This window comes from Calliphora vicina, chromosome 4 (genome assembly GCF_958450345.1).
Source record: "Calliphora vicina chromosome 4, idCalVici1.1, whole genome shotgun sequence".
Taxonomy (NCBI): domain Eukaryota; kingdom Metazoa; phylum Arthropoda; class Insecta; order Diptera; family Calliphoridae; genus Calliphora; species Calliphora vicina.
In genome coordinates, this window is record NC_088783.1 from 69,175,599 (window position 1) to 69,196,214 (window position 20,616).

At 29.7% G+C, this 20,616-nt stretch overlaps 1 protein-coding gene across 5 annotated transcripts in view; it reads left to right on the top strand.

Moving 5' to 3' along the window:
• The window catches only part of Nna1 (Nna1 carboxypeptidase), a 221,621-nt gene that overhangs the window by 60,433 nt on the left and 140,572 nt on the right, over nt 1–20,616 (top strand). For all 5 annotated transcript variants that reach the window (XM_065510249.1, XM_065510248.1, XM_065510250.1 and 2 more), the window contains exon 2: nt 12,907–13,085. In XM_065510249.1, coding sequence (XP_065366321.1) covers nt 12,907–13,085 — 179 coding nt within the window. The remainder of the gene's footprint in view (nt 1–12,906; nt 13,086–20,616) is intronic.

Consider the following 20,616-nt stretch of genomic DNA (forward strand, 5'->3'; position numbering starts at 1 on the left):
GAAAAAACCAAGACAACCTCGATTTTTGACCTATATCTGAATTACTAAGACATTAATATAGACAATATGGATACCTAATGATAGATATTTCAAAGTCATTTGCAACGACGTATATAAGACCATAGTAAGTTGGACCTACAATGGGTCAAAATCGGAAGAAAAAAATTTTTAAGTCGAATTTTTTTTCACAAAAAAAAATTTAAAAAAATAAAAAAATTTTTTTAAAATTTAAAAAAAAAAAATTTTAAATTTAAAAAAAAAATTTAAAAAATTTTTTTTCCAAAAAATGAAAAAAACAACTGGAAATTAAATTTTGTTTACCTTAAAATATTTAAAATTTTGAAGTATAATTTGGTGAAGGGTATATAAGATTCGGCACAGCCTAATATACCACTCTTACTTGTTTTTTTTAATTTTTTTAACTTTAAAAAATCTTTTTTGGGGAAAAATAATTTCTAACAAACAAATTCAAAAAAATATTTTTCCGATTTTGACCCCTTGTAGGGTCCAACTTACTATGGCCTTATGCATATAGTATGTCGTTGCACAGGTCTTTGAAATATCTATCATTAGATATCTATTGTCTATATTAATGATTTAGTAGTCCAGATATGGGTAAAAAATAGGTCAAAAATCTATGTTGTCCTGGTTTATTCCTTATATCTCAGCCATTTGTGGACCGATTTTCTCGATTTTAAATAGCAATCGAGCCGGAAGAATTCCCGATATATTGATGTATGAATCACGTATGTAAGTTATTTGGGGGCCACGGAAAGTTGATTTCAACATAGTGGCGGACAGAAGGACATGGCAATATCGACTTCGCTATCTATAACGATCAAGAATATATATACTTTGTGGGGTCGCAAATTAAAAATGTAGAAATTACAAGCCAATTGACAAAAAGGGCTAAAAACCTGTTATTCGAACCGGTTTAATTTAAAATTATTCGATTAACCGAATAATTTCTATTTTAATTTTAAATTGAAAATACAACAACGAATTTTGTGTACAAATACATAAAAAAACAAAACATAACAATTCAACCAAAAAATCCTTTTTGTATACACATGAGTTTTTTTAGGGTTTTATTGAAAACTTCTGAAATAATATTTAAAAAAAAAATATAATTTAAATGTTTTCCTTTAAAACTATTTTTATATTTCTTTAGATTTAATAAAACATGACTTGGAAAAAACTCTCTCGCTGATGTATTGTTGGAGAAATCGGAATCATGATAAAGAATATTCAAAATATCAGTTCATTTTTTAGTTATACCATTGGAGTCCTTTTTGGATTGTATTAGATATCGAATACTTTTAAAAGTTTCGTTAAGTTCTGATAAAAAACTCTTTTCCAAAAAAATGTTGTCTACATGTAAATACAAAGTTTCAAATAAATGTAATTAAATATGTCATTTTTATACTCACTAAACATGTTTCTTGAATGTTCGAAAAATATGTAATTTTAATTTGAAATTTGTTTTTTAATTGAAACGGAAAAATAAATTCAAAAAAATATGCATGTTAAAGTGAAAAAAAGGAACTTCGGTTAATCGGTTAATCGACACAAATTAATCGGTTTATTTGTTATTCGAAAATCGGCAATTTTAAATTATTCGAACAGTCAAAAATGAATCGGTTAACCGATTAACGGTTAATAGATTGAATACCCTATAAGGTAGCCAAAAAATTAGAAAAATATTGTCTATTGTGTGCGTGGCATGCTGTTAAAGTCAAATATTTTATGTCATTTTATAAAAAATGTGATTTTTGTAAATTTGATCGTTACGTTGGTAGGATAATAGTCTTTAAGAACTGGTATGATTTGTCACTGTACCGTTTATACCTGATGTGTTTTTTTCTCAGATACTATATTTTAGTCAAATTTGAATTTCAGTGGAATAAAATAGCTTAAGGTCAAAAGGGGTTAAACAAATTTTACTACCAGGAGAAAGGCCAAAGTGTCCTCTTTAAGCCTATATATACTTGTTGACCTGTTTTGATCTGTTTGTTGAACACTTTTTTCATTTCAATGAAATTACTCCCAAATTTTGTTTCTATTTTTATTTTACCTGTTCATATGACTGGTGCAAAGTACAAGTCGCAATTTTGAAGATATTGCGATAAAATTGGTACATAAATTTATTTCTGCCCGAGGAAAATTACTGAAATACAGTGGTGGCCTCCAATTTAAGACAAATACTTGAATTTTTTTCATCAACTGAATTTTAAGTGCGATAGAGCCAAAATAAAAGGACCTCTAAGGGTATGAAATTTATTATTAATGTTTCTAGTTTCTGAAAAATGTTTGGAAAAATCGGTAAAACATATATGGACAAAGATATGTGGAAATACGTTGACCCACCTCAGCGAACAACCGCTGTTAATAACATGATATGGCCGAAACTAATGAAACTAAAAATACGAAATTTGGTCCGAATATTTTATAATAATAAAATTATAATGATATAAATGTGAGAAAATATGTTTATTTAAAAAAAAAATTTTTTGGTGAAGTTGTAGAAAAATTGTATGTGTTAATGGTGAATATGTATGAATTGACACAGTCGAATAAAACACACTTGTGTGTTAAAACAGTCCTCATGCATACATATTTGTGGAAATATTTGAAAAAATAATTGACAATTACATGGAATTTAGCAAACAATTTTTGTCTTAAATTCCTGGCCACCACTGTAGGTCCATTATTTCACATAAGGCCCGCTTCCAAAAATCACTTTAACGATCATAAATCTTTTAAAAATGTTGGTATAGACATACAATTCAACAGAAATAACATTCATATAGACATAAATCACAGGACATAAATTCATGGCGATCGGTCCATAATTAGTCATAGTTCCCATATAAGACCTGCTTCCGAAAATCATTCACGAAAATAAATTATTTGTTTTTATCTGCCTACAACTTTTTTAAAAGTAAAGCTGATGAAAAAAATAAAAAAATTCGATTTTTCATACTAAATGCTATAAAAAATTAAAAGTTCTACTTTTGCTTTAAATTTCTCAACAACTGCTGAACCAATTTTAATGAAATTAAAAATGCAGAAAAATTCAAGAAGATATCTATCCATCAAAATATCTCTATTGGTTCAAAAGTTACAGAGTTTTGGCCGATGAAAAACGACAATGAGCCACTGTGCGGCGCTATGGTAGCTCAAAGAAGGGTACCTTCGACATGTACAATTTTTAAACACCTGCTATTTTTTGTTTCCCATCCAATCAAAGATTTTTATATTTTTTGAAAGCGTTCGTCTAGGCCTTGATAAAATATGCTTGCGTGTGCTATTTATCTCTTACAATTTCCATGTTATACTCATTTCAAAATTAAAATTTTTAAATTTTGCCATACCTTAATCCGTTATTTTAAAAATATAGGGGGTACTTTTGTACCGAATGGAGTCGATTTTGTTTGGTTAGTTAGACAGCTAAATTACAAATAATAAACAAACGATTTCAGAGCAATATCAAATATGAATCCAAAAATAAACGATTTTCAATTTATAAATTAAAAAAAATAGTAAATTTTTGCTGTCTTTTTTTAAATAAAAAAATTTCTTTAAGAACATACAACAATTTTATGTTTTTCTGTAAGGTATCTTTACGGAAAACATTTTGGTATAAAAAAAATGTACAATTTTCCGGAAATGGCACCCCTACGCCCTTCGAAATTTGACATATTTTTTATCTAATTTTCAACTTGACCACGTGTTCTAAAATCGCAAAGCAGGGATCAGAAAACGGAAAGCAGCTTTTGAAACCTTGATATGCTCCCTATTTATCCCCAAAGCATTTTCCCAGCCCCAAATGAAATGTGAATTCTGTAAAAAAATACAATTTTTCGGATTTTCCAATTTTTAGGAATTGTAGGATTCCCTTTGACCTTTTCCCGATCGGACTAGCCGTTTAGAAATATCTGGATTTTTCAGATTTTTTTCCAAAAATTTTGATTCTGCCCCACTGTTGATAGAAAACCTGGTTCAGGTAGAAGGAATGATCCACATGATGTTTCTAAAGCCAATAAATAGAAAGCATTTTCAAAAGAGCTTCCAACATATCCGGTAGAAAAGCAGCCCGGTTAGCTCAGTACTCGGACTATTTGGTACGAAAATTTAAATACAAGGCTCAAAAAGTTCATGACAGGAACTCTGCTAAAAATTTAGAGGCCAAAGACAGAGCTCGAAAATTTAATTAAAAAAATATTCCTGCTGCTCAATGGATGACAAACGTATGATCTGGACAATAGAAAAATTTAGGACCCAAAAGCAGAAAATTGTCAAAAAGTTCTTACCATGGCCAGCAATATGCAGTTGCGGCAAAAGAATCCGAACATTTGTTACAAATGGCTCTATAAATACCGAAATTTACATCAAGTAATGTATACAAAAGAGGATGCTTCCATTCATAAGACTTCTTTCTTAATGTGTCCACTTATTTTTGGCCTGATTTGGCATCCTGTCACTATGGTAAGCAAGGTCTTGAGTGGTACAAGAACAATAATGTGGTATTTGTACCAAGAGAAGCAAGTCCTCCAAACTGCCTGGAGCTAAGGCCAGTGGGGTTATATTGAGGTCTTGTTAAAAGAGAATTGAAGAGCACAAAAAAGGTGTCCAAATGTGTGGAAAGCATATACAAAGTGACAGAAAGCACTATAAAACCTTAATGGAAGCGTTTCCTGAAAAGGTTCATAAATTCATCACTATTGATTAGAACTAGAAAAATAATTGTTCAATTCACAACTGACGTTGTACAGTCGTATGAGTTATAAGTCGTCTGAATCTACAATAGTTGTACAAATGTTGTTGATAATTTCTATATAAATATTTTGTGCAACACCTACAACATTTTTACATATGTTTTTCGAATGTTGTATGAAAATTTAAGTGTTACCAAAAGTTCATATTTATATATAAACAAACAAATTTGTTAATTTTAGTGTAAAATAACAACAAAACGGTAACACTGAAATCAGTTGATTTATTTAATTCATGAAAAACGATCATTTGTTTTAAATATTCGTCAATTGTTTGCATTTTTACACAATTCAGACATTAGTTTGCTATTGTTCGCTGCACTATTAATTTTACATATTAATAGGCTATGGAATGTTTTGTTTTGATCTGTTTCTTTTGGCATTTTCAAGGCTTGACAAGGTAAACATACGACTTTGCTAAATCTGTGTTCACAACCACAATAGTTGTATCATACAAAGTACAACATACAACTACGTTGTGAATTGGACAAATATTTTTTGTAAGTTGTGATAATAATTCCCATCAAATAAAAAACTGTAGGTTTAGTAGTTTCTTTTTATTAACATTTATGTGAAATAAAATTTGTGTTATATAAAATCAGTTTTAGTTTCGGCGTCACCAAAATCATTATAAAACTGTGTAATTGATTTCAGTCCTTTTCTAACAAAATTACTTTAATGGCTATGGCCATTAAACACCTAAACCCATAACAAATTTATTAATAAACTGTTTATGTTTCTACCCAAACTATTATCTTGAGTATGTGATAAATGATATAAAGTCAAAGTTTTTGTTTTGTCATTGATTGTTGATTACCCGAAAATTTAGTGTAGGTTTTCAAAGCTGCTGCAGGAAAATAAATAAAATATTTTCAATACTACAATATTTGTTTTATTCACAAGACCCTAACACCAATAATGTTTATTAGGGATATAAAAACACAAAAATACGCCAAATCCCTTTATTTATATATTGATTGTGGGATATTTGTAGAATTTGTAGTAATAAAATGACAAAGTGTTGGTTTTTATTGGCAGTCCTTAATTTAAGTTGACAGCAGTGTATGTAGTTAGTTTTTGTTGTCAATATGTGTAGAAAAAAAAGAAGTGATGAAAGGATAAGATAAATTGAAATTGAAAAGGGTTTTGAATTGAAAGTTGTTTTCTGAAATAAAACACAAAACAATGAACAAACTCTAAAACCAGAAAAACAAATTAGTGTTTGCTACGAAAAAAAATAGAAACAGACAAAAATGTTTTTGTTTTTTTTTTTATTTTTTTTTTAAAAAGAATTTGTTTTGTAGCATTGACATGAATTGGCTATTTTGGTTACGAATTTGTTAACTCTCACTCTTTTCAACCACTCACAACACAACACAAGACACACATTTGGAAAATGAACAATGCACAGTGGGGGGATTTAAAAAAAAATTGGAAATAAATCTGTAACTTCTAAAGGGATAGTCCGATTTTAATTACATTTTCCATGGCTATAGAGGAAGTGTTGTAGAGTTGAAGTTTTGATTTTGGACTTTAAATAACAAGGAGGAGATGTAGTCTCAAGGCCCCTAAGTTGGATTCCTAGATACTATTTAATTTTTCACTCTGTTCTATATGAACCAGTTCATTTTTCACCCTGTTCTAAATGAACCGGTTAATTTTTCACTCAATTCAATATGAATCGTTTAATTTTTCAATCAATTATATATGAACCGGTTCATTTTTCATTCAATTCTTTATGAACCGGTTCATTTTCACTCTGTTCTATATGAATCGATTAATTTTTGACTCAATTCTATATGAACTGCTTAATTTTTCATTAAATTCTATAAGAACCGGTTCATTTTCACCATGTTCTATATGAACCGGATTATTTTTCACTCAATTTTATATGAACAGGTTAATTTTTCGCTCTGTTCTATATGAACCGGTTCATTTTTCACTCAATTCTATATGAAGCGATTAATTTTTCACTCAATTCTATATGAAACGGTTAATTTTTTACTCAATTTTATATGAACCGGTTCTATATGAACCGCTTAATTTTTCATTCAGTTCTATATGAACCGGTTAATTTTTCACTCAATCGGTTCTTTTTTCACTCAATTCCATATGAACCGGTTAATTTTTCACACAATTCTATATGAACCGGTTAATTTTTCACTCAATTCTATATGAACCGGTTCATTTTTCACTAAATTATATATATACAGGTTAATTTTTCACTCAATTCTATGTGAATCGGTTAATTTTTCACTCAATTCTATATGAACCGGTTAATTTTTTATTCAATTATATATGAACCGGTTCTATATGAACCGCTTCATTTTTCATTCAGTTCTATATGAACCGGTTAATTTTTCACTCAATTCTATATGAACCGGTTCTTTTTTCACTCAATTCTATATGAACCGGTTAATTTTTCACTCAATTATATAAGACCGGTTAAATTTTCACTCAATTCTATATGAACCGGTTCATTTTTCACTCAATTCTATATGAACCGGCTAATTTTTCACTCAGTTCTATATGAACCGGTTCTTTTTTCACTCAATTCTATATGAACCGGTTAATTTTTCACTCAAATCTATATGAACCGGTTAATTTTTCACTCAATTCTATATGAACCGGTTAATTTTTCACTCAATTCTATATGAACCGGTTCATTTTTCACTAAATTCTATATGAACAGGTTAATTTTTCACTCAATTCTATGTGAATCGGTTAATTTTTCACTCAATTCTATAAGAACCGGTTAATTTTTCACTCAATTCTATATTAACCGGTTAATTTTTCACTCAATTCTATATGAACCGGTTCATTTTTCACTAAATTATATATATACAGGTTAATTTTTCACTCAATTCTATGTGAATCGGTTAATTTTTCACTCAATTCTATATGAACCGGTTAATTTTTCACTCAATTCTATATTAACCGGTTAATTTTTTACTCAAATCTATATGAACCGGTTAATTTTTCGGTTAATTTTAGGAGTAAGACTTTAAAATTCTGGGACAATTAGTTACTGATTAATGGCTTTGGCTATTGAAGATTTTGAAAGAGTAGTTAATTGTAACCAACTAGTCGCACCATTGTACATTTCTGTTGAACCAATATTTTTTTCTCTCTCAACTTTAACCGAGCAGATACATATATGTACAAATATAAATGTATGTGGGTTTTGGGAGTTTATTTGCCAGATATTTATTTACTACTACAACACTCGAACACCACACACAACAGCTTCCACACATACATACATTTCAACATTCACACAAATATGGATGGACTCGTATTAAAGTTGTTTTGGTTTTTGCCAGGATATGCAAAACACGTAGTATCCATGTTGTACATGTTCAAATTGCAATGTGTTAGTGTGTTGTTGTACGTGGGAGTGCACCAAAGTGTTTGTGTGCTTGTGAATTTTTTGTTGTACAAAATACTGTTTGTATGCATTGTGCAGGGACATGTGTTTAGTATGCATGTAGTGGCACCATTTGTTGCCTCAACTGCTGCAACACGTTTTAGTTTTTTGCCAAAGTACTTCCCTTCCTTAACTAAACGGAGTATTAGTGTATGCAATACAACACAATCCAATAAAATAGAAAATTAATCACATTTAACTCAAATAACCAAAAACAAAAAACAAAAAAAGTTAAACAAATGCAACCCACAAAATGAAATTTATAAAAATTTGAATTGATTTTTGTTTTTCTATTTTTTTTGGCTAAATGACACGCAATATTGATAAATAGAGATTGGGAGGGGACCTTTAAAAACTGACCATAAACATAATTTTGCACGTAAAATTGTGGTGAATGACAAACAGTAAACTCATCTGTATATTGTTGTATAATAAACCACAAATGATTATGATTATTAGTTGTCATTTATTTAATGCATTAAAAGACAGGGTAATATTTGAGTGGTTGTATTGATAAATTATGTAGATAAAGCTTAGGCGGGTGCAAAATTGTGTGGAGGAAAAAATTGCAAACATTTTTAACTTAGTTACCTTTAAAAGTATTTGGGTAATTCAAACAAGAAAGTTATTAAAACTGTAATGAATACTTGTAAATCAAATGAAGTTGGGAAGAGGTAATGTGCATGACCAAAGAGTCCTCAAATCAAAGTAAAACGTAAATAATTAGTGGGGATTAAAATCAAGAAATTTCAAAATTGTGTTCACTTGGGAATGCAAAATTTAACAGCAAAAACTTGCAGTTTATGTCTTTGCAGGACAAAACTTATTGCTTTTCAAACTTACGACACATTGCCTAGTGGGCACAATCAAAATATTTAACTCAGTTTTACTATTAGTTTTATTATTATAGAAAATTCAAAAGGTACTACTTGATGAACGAAAAAGTACCTTAATACTACTAAGCCCCATATCTTTGATTCTTTCGTTAAACATAAGTATATCAGTCAATTATTATGTATATAAGTTAAATAATTTAATATAATAAAAAAAAGTACCATTAGAAGAAAAAGTACCAATTTTCCTTATCCTTCTTGAACAGGACTAGTGTTTCAAATTTCAAAGTACTTCTTTTTGGAAACATCTTTTGTAACAGATATATATTTCAAACGACTCAAATCTGTGTTCATGTGCTCAAGAACCAAACTATTTACCCGGATTTGCCCCAATTTCCACATTCACCCCTGGGTTCCAAATAATATCATGTTAGTTACTTTCTGTATGATTATAGGAACAAATGTTTAAAATTTTAACAAAATTGCTTAGTTTTTAATAAAATGTTTTTTCCCGTCTTTAACCTTAAAAAGTACCAAATTTATATTTGGCATTGTTTGATAATTAAATAATAAGATTTAATTTTTTTTTATATTTCTATTGGTTTAAAAGATGCATAGGGTGTCAAAAAAGTATCAAAACATAGTTTTTACCCATTTTCTACCTAGAGGATTTGAATTACCAAAAAAGTACCAAAAAACGCCAGTCCGCTAATTTTTTAAGTGAATAAAGATGGATTTTAAATATTTTTGGTATCTGTAAAAGGTTACCAAATTTACCAGTTTTTACCCAAAAACATTAAAATTTCCTAAAAATGCCTTCTTATGGGATCTACATAGGGCAACCTACAGATCATTATTTCATATATCTACCTTTTGGCTTTTGGGTTGGCCGATGTTGATTCAGTCAATCACTCAATAACGTTACTCTTTAATGTATATGAAGATCCTCAGAACAAAAGGTTTTTTTTATAAATTTTTGGGAAGTTTTGCTTTATTTATTATTTATTTCGCCCTCTTAAAATTCTGCATAAACCTAGAAATGGTAACAAATTTCTTAATTACCAATAGATGCATTTAACTGTCATAAGTCACCACATTAATTGTTAAGGATGTTTGATATAAAACGAAAAAGGTAAAGGTACCTTTTGTTAAAAAAAATAAAAAAGTACATTTTTTTAACTCTATTCCATAATGAAGCGCATCATAGAGAGAGAGAGCGTTCTGCATCGATCGAAAGAAATAGTAGTCGGACGGCGAAAAGTCTGGACTATAAGGCGGATGAGGCAAAGCTTCCCAACCACTTCCTTCTAAATGCTTTTTAACAGGTATTGCAACATGTGGCCGAGTGTTGTCATGTCTGGCCGCATATTCTGGGTATTTTAGGACCCTTTTGCTCCCACCAAATACAGAGAATAACCTTAGCGCCATGAATATTTGGCATAGGTGTCGATTTGGCTTGTTGTCAGGGCTCCACATACGATCTCTTACGCTTCGGATTATCGTAATGGATCCATTTTTAATCGCAAATACAAATTCAGTGCAAACATCATTTTCTTTTAAAGCGTTCAAATATCATTTCAAGGCTTCAATTTGTATGGTACCCAATTTCCCTGCTTTTGGATGAATCCTGCTGTACGCAAACGTTTTAAAATTGCTACTCCCAATGAGTTTGCAAGCTCTTGCTAAGTATGACAACAATCTTCGTGGAGTAATGCCTTCAATACTTGGTAATCACCACTTCTGAACCGCACAAACCATCTCACGCACGTTGAAACCGATGAATCACATTCACAATAAGCTTAGGTGAGCAATCGGTGTATTTCAGCGACACTTTTTTCTTCAAATTAAAGAAGTAAAGCAAAACTTCCCGCATATGATGCTTTGCTAGCACAAAATTCTTCATTTTTGATGCAAAACAAAACTTTGTTTAACTATAAATGTGACAATAAATGACCCTTCAAAATGACATATAATTTATTAAAAACAAAAACCGTGTTCCAAAGATACACCATTTATTTCAAATCCCTGTCTGTCTGTCTGTCTGTCGTTCTGTCTGTCTGTCTGTCTGTCTGTCTGTCTGTCTGTCTGTCTGTCTGTCTGTCTGTCTGTCTGTCTGTCTGTCTGTCTGTCTGTCTGTCTGTCTGTCTGTCTGTCTGTCTGTCTGTCTGTCTGTCTGTCTGTCTGTCTGTCTGTCTGTCTGTCTGTCTGTCTGTCTGTCTGTCTGTCTGTCTGTCTGTCTGTCTGTCTGTCTGTCTGTCTGTCTGTCTGTCTGTCTGTCTGTCTGTCTGTCTGTCTGTCTGTCTGTCTGTCTGTCTGTCTGTCTGTCTGTCTGTCTGTCTGTCTGTCTGTCTGTCTGTCTGTCTGTCTGTCTGTCTGTCTGTCTGTCTGTCTGTCTGTCTGTCTGTCTGTCTGTCTGTCTGTCTGTCTGTCTGTCTGTCTGTCTGTATGTCTGTCTGTCTGTCTGTCTGTCTGTCTGTCTGTCTGTCCGTCTGTCTGTTGAAATCAATTTTCTGAAGACCCCAGATATCTTCGAGATCCAAATCTTCAATAATTCTGTCAGACATGCTTTCGAGAATTTTGCTATTTAAATTTAGCAAAATCAGTCTACAAATGCCTGAGATATGAGGAAAAAACCAGGACAACCTCGGTGTTTGACCTATATCTGGATTACTAAGCCATTAATATAGACAATATGGATATCTAATGATAGATATTTCAAAGACCTTTGCATTGTAAGTTGGACCTACAGTGGGTCAAAATCGGAAAAATTATTTTTTAACCCGATTTTTTTTCCATCAAAAGTTTTTTTTCGCTAAATATTAAAAAAAAAAAAAAAATTAAAAAAACAAAAACTGCAAAAATAAAATAATTTTGTTTACCGAAAAATATTTAAAATTTTTATTTTGAAGTATAATTTGGTGAAGGGTATAAAAGATTCGGCACAGCCGAATATAGCTTTCTTACTTGTTTTAAGTCATACCCTCAATAAAATATGTATTTAAAATTTCTCAAAAACCCCATGCTTCCAGAGCACGATATTGGAATGTTTTGTAATGTCATTTCACGTAAATTCTTCCCTTGGAAACGTATTTCTAAATAAAGGGACAATAACAATGATTTTGTTAACCTTTATGGTTTGTCTGAAGAAACACCCAGATTCGAACCCGCAACCCTCACATTGATACTTCAGCATAATAATAATTGAGAGATTTACGTTTATAATCAAAAAAATTCCATTTAGAAGTTTGGTGCAGTCTAATGTAGCTCATCGTTTGAAATTGCAAAACTTATATACCAAAAATGTGGCTTTTGAAAATCACTTACAAATTTAATTAATTATACAATATGGTTACATAAAGCTCTATGAACACACTGCAGGCAATTAAAATTATGCTGAACTAGCAAGGAACGAGCTAATACACTAGACAACATTAGGATTGGAAGCAATTTCTTTTAATGGAAATTTTGAGTGAAAAAATTTAAATTGACCTGCTTTTAAGGCAGCAAAAAATTACTAACGTAACAAGCCGATTTAGGGAAATTTTGAGCGTGTTTTTGCTTGCTTATGTAATAAAGCATACATGGCTGAAACAACAAATATTTTTTCTTTTAAAAAAAAAACAAAAATTTTCATTTATTTGTAATTAATTCCGCAATTATGTTAATTGTCATAAAATAATTATACAAATAATAATTATGAAATTTAAATAAAACAAATTTGTTTATATAAACATATAATTATACCATATTTAATTGAATAAATTGAGGAAAAACAAACTCAATTTCTAAATATGTATTTAATCGAATATATTCAATTTATTTTGTAATTAATCATAGAGAATTTACATTATCATTTTTTTTTTGATTTCAGGTTTTCTTGGTAGTTTTCTATCAAAAGGCTTAAAAACTAATCAATTGGAAGTGAATACCGATGAGAAAACCCTACGTCCCATAGCACGTCTCAAAGAGCCACGTGATCTCTTTGCCCTGCCAAAAGATAAGGATAATGATTGTTCACAGCAGGCCCCCAGATGGCCCATTGAATGTCAGGTAAATATGAACAAAAATATACAAATAAAATCGAACAAAGAGAGGAAATAATAAACAAACCAAATACAAAATTCAATAAAGACCAGAGCAAAGCAAAGCAAATGTACTTCCAACCCAGAAGCCATCAAACAAATATGAATTATAGTCATTTCCTAACGCACACAAGAAAATGAAAAGTGTAAAAAACGATGTTGTATGTAAATGATTTACGTTAGATTTCTAAATGTAACAACCAACACACAACCTTAAACAAATGGTCATGTTGTAAAAACCAATATACAGAAACTGTGTGATGTACATGGATGTTTTCCCTTCAGTTTTGATAGTGTCTATGTCCCTTATCCTATACATAGAAAACAGATTCACTGTGACAGATTTTTAACCAATCGAATGATTCGATTATATTCTCAGATTTGATCGGATCTAGCAAAAGAAAGTCAGTTGAGAAAGAACAATTACGATTGAAATATCGGGAGGTCCATCGCCCACTAATGCAGTTACTGCCATTTTTCTCTAAACTATGTAAAATGATACGAGAGCTATTCGGACACAGTTTGAATAATGTTGCAATTATAGTTCACAAGATATTTAGAAATAACTATTATCTTTATATGGTAGGTGACTCTCCCCGTTTTCCGATCCACAAAATTGTTTGTTAAATCTCATGCAGTGATAAGAAATTAATTCGTGTAAAGTTTGAAGACTCACAATTATAGTTTTCTAGTTATTCGATACTAACTCCAATCCAATCCTTCCTATTTTTGGTTAGACTTCATGCAGTAATAAGAAGTTGGTTCGTATAAAGTTTTAAGACTGTCAGAATTATAATTCTGCAGATATTCGAAAATAATTATTTACTTTGTATGGGTGGTACCATGTCCACTTAAAATTTAAAATTTATTAGTGCAAGTTTTATTTCAATTAGTCAATTAGTTTAAAAATATAACTAATATTTAAAATGATATGATTCTAGTTATTTAAAAAGCCCTCATTTAGGGACAGTCACCAAAACTGTTGGGTCATACACATTTTAACATTTTAATAAAGGTGTACTATTTTGTATGCCTGGCGTATGATACTTCTAATATTAGTTGTAAGCTACCAAAAGTACGAGTACCAACCGATAGGAACACAGTGGAGCTGACCTCCTATTGATATTTTGAACTTTTTTGGTTTATTTAGAGCACACTCAAACCAACAGATTTATAATACTAAACAAAAAACACACCCAAACCCACAATACTTGCATAGTCAGTTGAACGTAGGAGATGATTGTGTAAAAACGCATAAATTTTAAAAATAGTAAATAACTAGAGTTACCTGTAGAAAGTGAGTTATAAAGGTAAATGCAGATTGTGAAAAGAATCAAATGCAAACCTACAGTTTTGATTTCTTTTTATTTGATTGAAATTATTATTTCAACTTACAAAATATATTATTTGTATAGTTCTAATCAATAGTGTTGAATTTATGAACCTTTTCCGGAAACCCTTCCATATTAAGGTTTTTATAGTACTTTCTGTCACTTTGTTTGAAAACGTAGTCCATCTCCATTTAAAATATAATACCACACTTTTGGACAACTTTTTTGTGCTCTTCAATTCCCTTTTAACAAGAGCCCAATATCTCTCGCCTGGGTTTAGCTCCAGGCAGTTTGGAGGATTTGGCTCTCTTGGTACAAATAACACATTATTGTTCTTGCACCAATCAAGACCTTGCTTACCATAGTGACAGGATGCCAAATCAGGCCAAAAATAAGTAGACATATTAAGAAGTCTTATACTATGTTCACATTTGCAGAGTTAATCATCTCAAACGTGATTAAGCTCTAATCACTTCAAAATCGAGATGATTATCCATACATTTAAATGATTTGTTAATCACTTCAAATTGACATGATTAAATCTTAATCACTTCTTTAATCACGTAGGATCAACTGAACATACCTCAAACTGATTATGATGTAGCATCGGCCACCTTTTAGTGTAGTACCGATAAATAAATTTTGACAGAAGTTTTTTTTTCTTAAAAAACCTTAATAATTCATCAATGTTCACAATCTCATAATTAAAAAGTTTAAAATAATCTGCTGGTATCTTTAATAAAGTATTTATTTCCATATTTAATGCATTAAAGAAACATAAATTTGTTTGTTGTTTTTTATTTGTCATCTTAATAATTTTAGTGTCAACTTTATCATCTCAAATGTAATGTGAACGGCTTTGATTAACTTAATCAAAATTTTGCTTAAACGCGTTTAAAAGCCCAAGTGTGAACATAGCATTACGAATGGAAGCATCCTTTTTTTGTAAAATTTCCTTGATGTAAATTTCGGTATTTATAGAGCCTTTTGTAACAAATGTTGATAGAAAACCAGGTTCAGGTTGTAGGAATGGTTCACCTGATGTTTCTAAAGCCAATAAATAGAAAGCATTTTCAAAAGAGCTCCCAACACATTCGGTAGGAGAGCAGTCCGGTTAGGTCAGTACTGGGGCTATTTGGTAAGAAAAGTTAAAGCCAATGCAGCTTTAAAAACATACAAGGCTCAAAAAGTTCATGACAGGAACTCTGCTAAAAATTTAGAGGACAAAGACAGAGAAGGGAAATTGAAGTCAAATTTTATAAGAAAATCAATTAAGAGGGCTATAGTCGGCTGTGCCGAATCTTATATACCCTTCACCTAATTATACTTCAAAATAAAAATTTTAAATATTTTTAAACCAGGAGTTTTAAAGATTAGAATCATGCTGCAGAATTAGAAATCGGGTTAGAGATTTATTAAATGTTAAGGTTTTATTATACACTATTTTTAAAATGCAAATTCTATTCATAAAAAGAGTGATATCGAAAGAACCCTATGATTTTTTTTTATCAGTTACCTTTGTAAAGTCTGTCAGTTATTATGGTTAATGTCAATTATGTCCATTTTTTGTTGATCTGATTAAAATGAGTGACGAGAGAAAAGTGCATACTAAAATTATTAAATATTTTCAACAAAACCCATGTTTGTCCTACAAAAAGTTGGCCAAACAATCAAAGGTCTACCGTCAAACTGATTCCAATGGTATTGAACAGTATCGGGAGATCAAAAAAAAATCATAGGGTTCTTTCGATATCACTCCTTTTATGAATAGAATTTGCATTTTAAAAATACTGTATAATAAAACCTTATCATTTAATAAATCTCTATCCCGATTTCTAATTCTGCAGCATGATTCTAATCTTTAAGACTCCTGGTTTAAAAAAAACAATTTCTGAAGGTTGTATGCATTAAGCTCTAGTACCTCTAGTCACAAACATGTTGTGTTTATTTGTATACAATATCATCTACCATGTGTTTGTATGTCTTGTATTGCCAAAGTACAACCAAAATTCAATTTTCCTTGTTGTTCACCAAAACCTCCCCCTCCTCCTACCCATCTATGATTTGCCTCTGAGAGCAATATGAGCCAAATCTTTCAGTTTTTATTTTCATTTTCCTGTACAAAATATTGTTTTTAGTTTTCAGTCCTGGATTTTTATTTTTTTTATTTCTGCTTTTGTAAATAATGATTGATGAGTTTTTCATTTTTCCATATTGTGCGTTTAGGTGAGTGAGCAAGTGGATTTGATGTGTTGTGTGGCAGACATTTTTCAAAGCCAACATTTTTTATTATACAAAATTGATTTTTAGGCTTTATAAAAATTAAATTAAAGACAGATTTAAAAGGTAGATTTATTAATATTTTAAATTTATTTGCTTTTACTTGTTCGGGTTTTTTTGTGTGTTGTTTTTTGGTAAGGAATGATTGATGTTTATAACGAAATACATAAAAAAGGACTCATACCAAATGTACTTAAGTAAATGGGGCGGAGAAAGGCATGATTTATGAAAGTAATAAAATGTTTAATGGCAAATTTGGGGGAATGTTATAAAAAATATGTTTTTTTACCTAAATAGCTAACCCGGTTTGCTCCGCTACCCCAATTGTAGTAAATTTAAAACTATAAAAAGATTTTATAAACAATTTATTTTGTTTACTTAATAACAGATTCTTTTAAGTTTTTAAGGATAAAATTTTATTGTTAGCTGAATGTACAAACGTGCTAAGTCCCTTTTCATAAATTTTGCAGGAAACAAAAATAACGTTATAAAATCCTTGATTTAAAATATGTTTGAAATCTGTCAATGAAGGTCTATTAATTATTTGCAATATTCACAAAATAAAATGGACTTAGTCACTTTTGTCACTTTAGTATAACAACGAATAAAAACAGGAAAAAAGTAGCTCTACTTTACATCTTAAACATTATGTCGATAAGTTAAATAAAACAGGGCAACAAAATTGAAAACATTTTTTAAACTACTAAACAATTTTGATGTATTGTGGTTCAAATATGGTCCAAATTTTAAATTCTATGGAGAAGTTTTTTTTTTTTTTGTAAAATTGTGAATTTTTTTAGACGTTTCTCCATATAATTTATGATAACTCAAAAAGGGTTAGTCCGATATTATTAAAATAAACTTAGAAAAGTTTAGATTTACATAACCTTCAATCCGTTTATATATTGCGTTTTAATCGGCCTAGTAGTTTCGGAGTTATATGTAATAACAAATTGAAGCAGAAAATATATTTTTTATGTGAAAATATCCAATTGTTTTGTTTTAAAAAAATCATGAAAAATCGAAAACGGCAGAAATTGTCCAGATTTATTGATTTATCGCAATCCACTTATAATAACAACAAAATACGATATCGATCATAAAAATCTATTGATTATTTTCGAATTTATTCACAATTAAGTGAATTCGCTCATTTTCACAAAATTTTACTTTTATTTGATATACATACATAAAATTGATAAAGTTAATGTTCTTCTTTCGATTGATTGAATACTGAAAACATTTTCCCATGTTATGTACAAAATTTCATACATACATATATTAAGTTTCAATCGACTCAGTAGTTATAATAACAAATTGAAGCAAAAAATATGTTTTTTTTTTTGTTTTAAAAAAATCATAAAAAATCGAAGACGGCTGAAATTGTTCAGATTTATTGCTTTATCGTTAAACCACATATAATAGCAACAGAATAAGATATCGATCATAAAAATCAATTAATTCTTTTCGAATTTATTCACAATTAAGTGAATTTGCTCATTTTCACAAAATTTTAATTTTTTTTTTGTTGGACATACATACATAAAATTGAGTAGTGAATGTTCTTCTTTCTTTCGATTGATTAAATTTTGAAAACATTTTCCTCATGCTATGTACAAATTTTCACATATATATTGCGTTTTAATCGGCTGAATAGTTTCGGAGTTATAATAACAAATTGAAGCAAAAAATATATTTTTTATATGAAAATATCAAATTTTTTTGTTTTAAAAAAATCATGAAAAATCGAAAACGGCAGAAATTGTTTAGATTTATTGCTTTGTCGCAAAGCCACATGTAATAGGAACAAAATGAGATATCGGTCATAAAAATCGATGGATTATTTTCGAATTTATTCACAATTAAGTGAATTCGCTTATTTTCAGAAAATTGTATTTGCTTATAAGCGTGTACGAATTCACTTAATTGTGAAAAAGTACCAAAAATAGTATTTTTTTGTTTTTCCTTTAAAAAATGTATCATGTACTTTACTGAAAGTACTTGGTAGGTGCTATTTTTCACAAGTTCTTTTGTAAAAATGTACATTTTTACACTAGTTTTTATAATACGTACTAAAGTTTTACAAAGGTACTTTTTTCAAAATAATTTTCGTAAAATGTAGTTTTTGAAGATGTTGTAGTTTTACAAAAGGTACTTTTTTCAATAGGTACTTTTTTCAAAAGGAACTTTTTTTAAAATGTACTTTTTCAAAAGGTACTTTCGTAAATTGTGCATTTTTTATTGTTTCTTTAATTCATACTAAAGTAGCTTTTGAAGATTTCTTTCTCAAATTAACATAGTAATTATACAGATAGTACTTTTTACAGATGGTACTTTTTTAAAAATGTACATTTTTATGATATTTTCTTTAATTTGTACTACAGTTACTTTTAAAGATTTATTTGTATAGGCAGATAGTACTATTTACAAAAGTACTTTTCAGGTACTTTTTTCAAAAGTACTTTTTTATATATTTTTTCTCTGTTTAATTAATACTAATGATTATTTTTGAAGATTTATTACTTCAGTTACACAGAGGGTGCAATTTATAAAATATTCAAGTACTTTTTTCAATGTATTGTATTGGTACCTTTTTATTATACCCTTCAACTTCGTGAGAAGGGTTTATATAAGTTTGCAATTTCCACAATATAATTTTCCGACCCTATAAAGTGTATATATTCTGGATCCTTATAGATAGCGGAGTCTGTTGAAATCAATTTTCTGAAGACCCCAGATATCGTCGGGATCCAAATCTTCAATAATTCTATCAGACATGCATTCGAGATGTTTGCTATTTAAAATCAGCAAAATCGGTCCACAAATGGCTGAAATATAAGAAAAAAATCAGGACAACCTCGATTTTTGTCCTATTTTTGACCAATATCTGGGTTACTAAGTTATTAATATAGACAATATGGATATCTAATGCTAGATATTTCAAAGACCTTTGCAACGACGTATATAAGACCATAGTAAGTTGGACCTACAATGGGTCAAAATCGGAAAAAATATATTTTAACCCGTATTTTTTTACCAAAATTTTTTTTCGCTAAATATTAAAAAAAAAATTTAAAAAACAATTCGAAATTTTTTTTTTTCAAGACATGTAAAAAACCAGTTTGAAAAAAAAATAATTTTGTTCACCTAAAAATAATTAAAATTTTTATTTTGAAGTATAATTTGGTGAAGGGTATATAAGATTCGGCACAGCCGAATATAGCTCTCTTACTTGTTTTTCTTCTCAAATGCAATTTGTGATATTTTTTTAAGAATTTATATGCGGTTTTGCCAGTTTAAATTTCCTTTAACACAATTTAAAATTATGCAGTTGTTACATATTTTTAGCCTTTTTCAAGTTTTTTCACAAGTTATACACAGCACTTTATTCTTTATTATATAAAAAAAGAACTTACTAGGTCACTTATGCAATTTACTTAAACATTCCCAGCATTTTAAATGCAGTTTAAATTTTACAATAAAAATAATAATCCAGTACATGGTACGTGCAACCAACAAAACACCAGAACATTGTTGTCTAATATGCTCGCATATACACAATATAAAGTCCTTGAGAAGCACTCGCATCGAGATCCAGACTCACTAAACACTAAATAAATACTAGGAAAATGTAAAGACTGCGTTTAAATGACCGCTTGTGTATAGAGATAAACAGGGAGAGAGTTTTTTGTAACCAACTAAAAACTATATTTAAAAATATATTCTATATAAAAAAGGACGAGTTGAAAAGTTTAATCTTGTAGAAGGGCAGCTTAACTTAACAAACGGGTTGTTTATTTCAAAATATTATTTTTGCTCTTTTTTTACTTTTTAGATTTGACTCAAACATAAACGTTTGTGTGGTCAGGTTGTTAGTGGTTTGTTTTG